The sequence below is a fragment of the Penaeus monodon genome, chromosome 7, assembly GCF_015228065.2.
Source record: "Penaeus monodon isolate SGIC_2016 chromosome 7, NSTDA_Pmon_1, whole genome shotgun sequence".
NCBI classification, from domain to species: domain Eukaryota; kingdom Metazoa; phylum Arthropoda; class Malacostraca; order Decapoda; family Penaeidae; genus Penaeus; species Penaeus monodon.
In genome coordinates this window covers 13,527,404-13,537,403 of record NC_051392.1, presented here as the reverse complement: position 1 = coordinate 13,537,403, position 10,000 = coordinate 13,527,404, and the positions used below count along the sequence as shown (strand labels likewise).

Below are 10,000 nucleotides of genomic sequence, written 5' to 3'. Positions count from 1 at the left end.
ACTGTAGAGTATGGCAACAGATTTTACAAACAATTCCTGTGTGTAACTCGGTGTAAGTGATTCAGGGAGTCAAATAAAACACAAGATTCCGTGGCTGTTGTCTTTATATACGAGGCAATAGTGCAGTAACACATTTTAAAGATAGATGTAAATATCTTATTGACAAGGATTCGAACATACTCGTGCTAGGTAACACTCAGAGAGAATAGACGTATACTATAAGAAACACAAAGAAAGAGAGGAAGAGAGGGAAAGAGAAAGGTAGGAAGACAGATAGACGGAGAAAGAGAGAGAGGAGAGAGAAAGGGTGAGGAAAAGAGAGATAGATAGAGAGAGAGGGGGGGGCAGAGAGAGAGAAAAGAAAAGAGAAGGATATATAGAGAAAGAAAGTGAGTGGGTGAAAGAGAGAAAGACAGGGAGAAAGAGAGAGAGAATGTAAAAAAGAACACATGTCCCCGACATATAGCCTCTCCTTGTGTGACCTAACAACCCGGGGATTCCCCCTGGTCTCGCTCCCTTTGCATAATTGAAACAGTCAAAGCACAGTATAGTCTGCTTTCGAGAGAGAAAAAAATGAGAATAACACTAATTTTCTCCTTCATGTAAAAGAAAGAAAACAAAGCAAACGAACAAACAAAAACTTTCATCATCTGCTCGTAAAGTATGAAAATAATACTGAAGAAGAATGGAATTTTAAAATTCTATGAGAGGAGCTAGGCATCCTGCTCACTGGAAAGGAGATGACGGTGGGAGGAGAGAGAGAGAGAGGGAGGGAGGGAAGGGGGAGGGGGGATAGGGAGGGAGGGAGGGAGGGAGGGAGAGGGAAAAGAGAGAGAGAGAGAGAGAGAGAGAGGGGAGAGAGAGGAGAAGGGAGAGGGAGAGGGAGAGGGAGGGGGAAAGGGGGAGGGAAGAGGGAGGGGGAGAGGGAGAGGGAGAGGGAGAGGGAGAGGGAGGGAGGGAGAGAGAGAGAGAGAGAGAGAGGGGAAACGAGAGAGAGAGAGAGGAGAGAGAAAGGAAGAGAGAGAGAGAGTTGGAGGGAGAGAGGGGGGGAGAAAGAGGGAGGGGGAGGAGGAGAGGGAGAGAGGGAGGGAGAGAGGGGGGATATATATATGTGTATATTATATATATATATATTTTATATATATATATTATGTATATATATATATATGTTAATATATATATATCATATATATATATATAGAGAGAGAGAAGAGAGAGAGAGAGAGAGAGAGAGCGAGCGAGAGAGAGGAGAGAGAGAGGAGGGGGGGAGAGAGAGGAAGGGAGGAGGGAAGGAGAGAGAGAGAGAGAGAGAGAGAGAGAGAGAGAGAGAGAGAGAGAGAAGAGAGAGAGAGAGAGAGAGAGAGAGAGAGAGAGAGAGAGAGAGAGAGAGGGAGGAAGGGAGAGGAACGGTAATACATATACGTTTTCACAACACGGTTTCTTTACAATGGAGGCTGATTTAAAGAGAGAGAGAGAGAGAGAGAGAGAGAGAGAGAGAGAGAGAGAGAGAGAGAGAGAGAGAGAGAGAGAGAGAGAGAGAGAGAGAGAGAGAGAGAGCACACTAGAGGTCCTGCAGAATACGGTATTGTGATCTCCCTAGCCCTCCCCTTGCCCTTGACATACATTTGTATGAATACCTATGGAAGGTAACCTGAATACTTAAAACACAAAACAGGAAAGACCTCATTTATAACCGTTATTTCGACATTCCTGGTTGTGTTTACATCCAGCCATGGCGACCTGGCAAACTACCTGTCAAACGCTAGTTTGACGAGCAAACAGCCAGTTCGGACCTGCACCACTACCACCCCTCCAATACCCAAGGGACCCCACCAGCTCCGTGCTACACCATTTTCTCTTCGCATTTCTTATGACTCGTGTCATAACTTTTCGTTTTTCTTAATCTTTTCTCCTCCACCCCTTCTCTAACTGGTGTGTGATACAGCTCTCGGGGAATCCGCAGGGACAGTACCCTGGGTGAACTAACCCCCCTCCCCCTTAATATGCCATGCGCATCCGCCCCCCACGCCGCGATCACGATGACATCCGGGACCTCCACCACCAACGCCCGCAAGAAAATTAAGCGGATCGAAGGCATCGAAGGACACACGCCGCCTAATTTTTGTTACGCGTGTGGAAAATCCACCAAAAAGAGTGAAATCGTCTGCTGCTCTTGTAAGGGTATCTGTGGGAGGGGGCCTCACATGAATGCATTATCGAAGTGATATTGCCCGTGAAGCGGGTTGAGAGAATAAGGGCCTGGACAGGTGGGCCCTGTTTACCCCATAAAAAAAAATAAACAAAATGTATCTGAGTTCCCTTATAAGCCTTCAAGGAAGTGTGGGCGTCTATGAGGTAGAGTGGTGATGCCTTAAAAAACCCTCATATACTTGAGTTATCTACTCACACCCAGCTTCACAAAGGCAAGTCATGAGGTCAGATACAACCTTTTCTCCGGTTCGACGCCATCTCACTGTACGATCCATGAAGGACACACAAAACACACATTCGGTCTTAACACTGTTTATTAGTGGGAAACCTCCCCTTTTATAGTAGTAAAAACAGATTGTGGCAAAGGTACAAAGCCAGTCCCACAAGACAAAATAAAAAATCTGTACAAAAATGCTGGTAAAGAAATGATAGAGGCATGCAAATGGGCTCGCAACAGATGGCAAGGTTACACGAAGAGAAAACTGTCAACTTTGGGAGCAGGCAGCAAGGAGTGGTGGTCGTTCGTCCAGATGCACGAAGGGGAAACCTATCTTCCAGTCGTGCATTAAAGAAAGCTGCTATCGAGAAGGAAACAAGAGTGATTCCTCTTCATAAAAAACAATCAAAAACAAATCCAGACAACTAACGGCCCATCTCCCTTCTGCCGTGCATCAGCAAAGTATTTGAAAAGATCATTGCAGAACAGCTCATAAAACACCTGACAGTTTGGCTTTCGATCCTCCAGAACGACTGCTAAAATTGGCAAGATGCTCTGGATGCCAGATACTCTAGTGATCGTCCTTGACATCGCCGGCGCCTTTCGACCGAGAGTGGCACAGAGGGCTTCTCGCTAAACTGCAAGCAAGAGGCATAAGCAGGAATGTCTTGCGGCTATTTGATAATTACCTCAGTGGAGGAACACTTACAGTAATTATCGGTGGCCAGTCATTCCAGGAGTATCCGGTAGAGGCTTCGGTACCACAAGGATCTATACTAGGCCAAATCCTCTGGAAAATTTATATTGATAATATGCTTAGGGAACATCCTGAAATCAAAACATGAAATCAAAGCTGCAAGCAATCTACGAATGGAGATCACAATGGCGAGTAAGATTTGCCTCCAATAAGACCCAGGCAATGGTTATATCCTACTCTCCAGCTGCATTAGACGTCATGAAAGACAAAATCCTAATGAACAACATCGACTTTTCACTCGAGGACTTTGTCTCAGTCCTCGGTGTAGACACAGAGAGTGGTCTAAGATTTAACAGACACGTGAGCAGAACCTGCAAACCAGCTTCTTTGAAGGCAACAGCCCTTCGACACATATCTCACCTCCTGAATCCTCGGGGAATCTTCACGCTGTTCAAATCCCAGATCAGACTACATCTAAAATATACCTCGTTGGCCTGGTCGTCTACCTCAACAGGCTGAATAAAATATAAAAGCGGGCTCTCAGCCTTATCCAGGAAGTCACCAATCTTCGCCACATCGACGCGCTGGAAGATCGTTGCGACGTCGAGGCTCTACCGGTGCTCCAAAAGGCTCAGGTGTAGTAAGTGCCACAGCCAACCAGCCTCCGTCTCCCACCCCACGGCCGAGAGAGAAGTACGAGGACGGTACACTTTAATAGACTAGTAGTGGAAGTTCCGAGGTCGCGGTGTAGCCAGCACCAGCGGACCTTCTCTGCCAGAGCAGCACGTCTGTGGAATGCATTCACATCCACCATTGATGTTGCCAAAATGACCACACAACAAGTAAAGACACACCGATGGCGGTCGAGCAAGCCATCACCTCTTAACTTCCTATACACTCATGGCGACACAAGAAAAAACTGCATGTAGCCTTATGGATTAATTCCATTTTTTTAGCTTAATAAATGAACTTGTTCATTGTTTATAAAGAAAAATAGGTTGGGTTTTCAAATAAGCTCCATTAGATAGGTAACTTTTAATAATTCCTCTGTTGAATTTCTTAAGGTGAGAAAGGTGTCCCCTTACACGAACTCTACACCTGGTTGGAGGACGCCATCAATAGATGCCGTCCTTGGGTCAATGATTGCGTTATCAAGGATCGATTGATTATTTAAAATTATCTGCCGCGTCCGTTATCAAGGACGAATATAATTAGGCCTCTCTGAAGGAGGCCTGGATCAGGACGAAGATAAGTAGGTCTCCCTGAAGGAAGTCCGTCCGGACGACACGCTGGAGCAGGACAAAGAATAAAAGTAGGTCTCCCCTGCTGGATGAGGAAGAAGCCGAGTATTTCCTCGAGGGCGTTTTGACTGACCTGAGCGACAGGCACCGCACCACCGTCAACTTTCTGGGAAAGAAGGACTAAGCGTTGGCGCGCTGGAGATTGAAAACAAGAACAAGGAAAAGCTATGCTCTTTGGTATGGAATAAGGGCTTGAGTCTGTAAAAGGAGTCATTTTTATGCCCTACGCCTGTCAGCAGGACCTGCAGGTTTTGTCTGCGGAGCCCTACGAAGAGGCCTACAACAAAGTTATTGAGGAAATGATGGCTTTGCCGAAGGCAAGGGAGTACAACCTGACTAAAATTCTTGTGGTGTAGACGACTTCCGAGGGAGAAATCAAGCGTGGCAAGTAGGAGAAGCATCGGTTCCTCTCCAAGCCACTCAGCAGCATTCAAGCGAGAGAGGGATGTGATGCTGGACGCCAATGAAGCATCTCTTCTTTCGACGTTTCAATTGGTTTTCTGTTGTAGGCTACTTTCTTTCTACTTTTCAACTCCTGCAGCGATCAGCGGAACGGAATCCATAATAGCAGTCATAGCCCATCGGTATTTGACTAGGAGGACTAAGATCAGGCTCTTCAGATTATGCTGTGTCTCACAGTCTCTTTCTATTTTCATTAATTGTTTTTTTTGTGTATATATATATATATATATATATATATATATATATATATATATATATATATATATATATATATATATACATATATATATTCATTCTTTCTGGTGCTCTGTCCTATAACAGGTCCTTTTTGGCATACATTTTCTCCATGACCCTCTAGTCTCTGTTAATGCACTTAACAGAACCCCGCTACCGTTTATACTCATACCCAGGAGTAATAAAACAGTAATAATAAAAAAAATATAAATTTATTTTATTTATCTACTTATTTATTTATTTATTTATTTATTTATTTATTTATTTATTTATTTATTTATTTATTTATTTATTTATTTATTTATTTATTTGTTTGTTTGTTTATTTTTAGAAATCCAAGAAAAAATGGCAAGAAAGTAAACTAGATGAATATATAAAATATATAGAACAGCATATAAACAATGTTGCAAGGAAGCTAAGAAAGCAGTTGCCATCGCAAAATCAGAAGAATACGACCATATGTATGAAAAATTAGACACTACAGAAGGCGAAGATATTCAAGTTGGCTAAAAGTAGAAATGAGAGTACATACGGCAGATGAAAGACGAACGTGGAAATGTGCTGAGAAAAGAGAGAGATATATTGATAAGATGGAAGCAGTATTTTCCAAAGCTCCTAAATGAAGAAAGTGATAGATATTGGAGAGGAGATGGAGAGCTGAAATAACTAGAGAAGAGGTGAATACTACACTACAGATAAAGAATGGAAAAGCTACGGGACTCGATGACATACCAGTGGAAGTATGGAAAGCTTTGGGAGAAGGAGTTGACATCTTGCATGGATTGATGAAAGAGATACAGGAAAGGAAAGCAATACCAGAAAAGTGGAGAGAAAGTACTTTGATACCAATCTTCAAAGAGAAAGGAGATATTCAAAGTTGCAAGAACTATCGGGGTATTAAGCTGATGAATCACACTTTGAAACTACTGGAAAAGATTTTGGACTCGCGACTTAGACAAGTAGTGCGCATTGGCCGACAGCAAATTGGTTTTATGAAAGGGATCAGAACAGTTGACGGTATCTTATCTCCCAGGCAAACCATGGAGAAATACCAGGAGAAGCAAAGAGGGCTGCATATAGTTTTCATCGACTTAGAGAAAACCTATAACTGCAACGCCAAGAAGTCTGGAGAGGGTTCCGAGAGCGAGAAGTACAGGAAAAATATATAAGAATGACAACGACGTGACAACGAAAGTTAGGAACACAGTGGGCACGATGGAACACTTCTAAGTAAAGTTCGGCTTACTCCAGGGATTGACACTTACCCACTGCTATTAAATATAGTGTTTGATTTCATCACGGCAAATATAAGAGAAGAACCATCATGGAGCGTATCGTATGCTGATGATATTGTGCCAGTGGCAGAAAGTAGAAGAGTGATAGAAAGGAAACTAGAAGAATGGAGGTTTGCTTTAGAAAGCAGAGGAATGAGAATAAGCAGGTCCAAGACAGAATATTTCACCACAGATATAGATGGTGACAAACTAGCCACAATAAAACTAGATAGAGAGAACTTGAAAAGAGTTCGAACATTTAAGTATCTAGATTCAATGTTCGATGAAACTGCCGGAATGGATAAGGAAGTTAATTTCAGAATTCAAAGTGGATGGAATAATTGGAGAAAAGTGTCAGGAGCGTTGATAGGAGAGTCCCAATTAGACTCAAAAGTGGGGTACATAAGGCCGTAGTCAGGCCAACCTTAACTTACGGCCTAGAAGCAGCACCACTGAAGAAGTTAGAAGGAAAGAAGTCGGACGTAGCTGAGATGAAGATGTTGAGATGGATGGTTGGAGACACAAGGAGAGAGAAAATAAGAAACGACTACATCAGAGGTACAGTGGAAGTAGTGGAAATTTCTAAGAAGATTCAGGAGGCAAGAATATATATGGTTCAGCCATTTAAGGAGAAGAGCTGGGGAAGTCATGGAAATGGAAGCACAAGGAAATAGAAGAGGAAGACCTAGAACACGATGGGAATATTGTATAAATAGAGATCATAGGGAGAAGAAAATAAATGTAGCGCCGGTTAACAACAGGAATAAATGGAGAAGGCTCATTCACAACGGCCACCCCGCATAGGGACAAAGCTGAGAAGAAGATAGGTAACTTTTAACACTAAAAAGAAATCTGAACTTTTTTTTTTTTTTAATGGTTTCAACCTATACATATATCTGTATGGTGATTCTAAATAAAATGTTAAAATAGCAGCGGGGAGGGAGGGAGGGGGAGAGAGAGAGGGTGGGAGGAAGGAGGGAGGGGAAGGAATAGAAAGAGAGAGAGAGAAGAAAAGAAAAACAAAGAGAGAGGGGGTGGGGAATTCCTTTTCAATCCTTACAAACAGACCAACTAACCAATGAATGTTAACTAAAACAAGTAAGCAGACAAAATGGCAACCGACCCCTAAACGGGGGTTTAGTCAGTAGGTCTAGTCCTTCTTAATCGTTATCTCCTTAGCTGTTTCCGTTTCCAATAGATAAGACAAATGACAGAAAAAAAATACAGTAAAAAGTAGTTGTACCAACCCTGTGTAGGAACTGATTGCAGGCAGTCCATGACAAATATACAACGAAATGTAACTGACATGACGCCTTCCATGGGCATGTCCAGTTGTGTCCATATAGCTCTTTCGTTGTAAACTTTCAGATTAGCAGGGCAGGGAAGTCGTGGCTTCTTGTGTAATCATTTTCTTAGGTATGATCTTACAATACATACTTATTTATTTTGCTTACCTATATGAAAATATATATCTGCATTGATATATATATATATATATATATATATATATATATATATATATATATATATATGCATATGTATATACATACATATATATATACATATATATATATATAAGGCCGCGGTTGCCGAGTGGTTAGAGCATTGGACTCAAGACTGGCCAGACGGCAATCTGAGTTCGAGGGTTCAAGTCACCGGCCGGCGCGTTGTTTCCTTGGGCAAGGAACTTCACCTCGCTTGCCTACCTAGCCACTGGGTGGCCAAGCCAGCCCAAGTCAGTGCTGGTCCCAAGCCCGGATAAAAAGAGAGAATGATTACCTAAAAAAAAAAAAGTAACACCGGCACTCTCCGTGGAAAGGAACTGGGGACCCTACCACGTACTCACTCGAAGAGCATCACAACATGAAAACTGAAATTAAGTATCATGCTGTGACTACGGCGGCTCAAACATAAACCTACCGTAAAAAAAAAAGAAAAAAAAAAAAAAAAAAAAAAAAAAAAAAAAAAATATATATATATATATATATATATATATATATATATATATATATATATATATATATATATAGAGAGAGAGAGAGAGAGAGAGAGAGAGAAAGTTATACAGGATATACATATACATATATGCATATGTGTGTGTGTGTGTGTGTGTGTGTGTGTGTGTGTGTGTGTGTGTGTGTGTGTGTGTGTGTGTGTGTGTGTGTTTGTTTGTGTGTGTGTGTGTGTGCATATATATATTTATATACACATATACAGACACACACACACACACGCCCACACACACACCCACACACACACACACACACACACACACACACACACACACACACACACACACACACACATATATATATATATATATATATATATATATATATATATATATATATATATAATACATATATTATGTATGTATGTATGTATGAATATGTATACATACACACACACTGTGTGTAATGTGTGTGTGTGTGTTTATGTGTTTGTGAGTGTGTGTGTGTGTGTGTGTGTGTGTGTGTGTGTGTGTGTGTGTTTATGCGTGTGTGTGTGTGTGTTTATGCGTGTGTGTTTGTTTATGAGTGTGTGTGTGAGTGTGTGTTTATGCGCGTGTGTGTGTGTGTTTATGCGCGTGTGAGTGTGTGTGTGTGTGTGTTTATGCGTGTGTGTGTGTGTGTGTGTGTGTGTCATTATTATCATTATCGTCACTTGTATCATAATTATCATTAAAATCACTAGTATCATTATTATTATCGTAATTACCATTATCCTTACAATGATATCTACTAACATGAGAACAGTTTTTGTTATGTTCAAGCTAATAAACTATATTAGTGATGATCTTCAGTTGCTTGACAAATGTATAATTATTTTCTTCGCTTTTTCGGCTAAATATGCTGGGATATAAAGGAACGCACATCTATATATTGGCGGATGCAGTAAATATGAGTAAAGATGTATAGAAATTTGTGTGAATGTATGTATGTATTTGTTTTTATGTTGAACGTGCGAGTGCGCCAGAGTGTAGGCTGATGTGCATTGATATTTTTTACATTTCATTGAGTATTGCAAGCGCTTTCACAATTGCAACGGATTAATACCCAACATCTGTTAATAGGATCATCATAATAACAATAGATTTTTTTAATGTGTATTTAGGATACGAAAAAGGAAACTGATACGAAAAGAGCTGATAATTACGTTGATATGTTAATTAAGGACAAGGTTAAGAGGATCTAAAGCAGGGAAATTGTATACCACACGTCATACAAAACGATCTTTCAACTATTTATGAATGATTGAATCTAATTTTAGCTAAAGTCATAATATCAATATAACCAATCGCAATAAAAAAAAATACGAATAATTAGATATCAATATTTGATGATGATATGATTCATCAAATAAGATAATACATTAATAAGAATAATGCCAATATCAGAAGATAAACAATAAGATGCAACAACGGTAAAAATTCTGTTAATACACCATTGTATGACCGTTGTTTTTCTGCCATGGACACTCACGATACATATGCATCTATGAGTGCTGTATAATGAACCCAAATCACCATGGAAAATAAAATGAAATCAATAGTGATTAATGCATCACACAAAATTTAAGATGCAGCAGCAGTATCAGTCAAGTG

General features: G+C 40.8%; 1 protein-coding gene across 1 annotated transcript in view; it reads left to right on the top strand.

The window, feature by feature from the left end:
• The first annotated feature begins 4,644 nt into the window (after positions 1–4,644).
• Positions 4,645–10,000, top strand: part of LOC119575543 — a 19,085-nt gene continuing 13,729 nt past the window's right edge. The window contains exons 1-5 of the mRNA XM_037923194.1: positions 4,645–4,743; positions 5,818–6,256; positions 6,374–6,645; positions 6,744–6,908; positions 9,976–10,000. The exon at positions 9,976–10,000 is cut by the window's right edge and continues 93 nt beyond it. Of these exons, the coding sequence (XP_037779122.1) occupies positions 4,645–4,743; positions 5,818–6,256; positions 6,374–6,645; positions 6,744–6,908; positions 9,976–10,000 (1,000 nt within the window). The remainder of the gene's footprint in view (positions 4,744–5,817; positions 6,257–6,373; positions 6,646–6,743; positions 6,909–9,975) is intronic.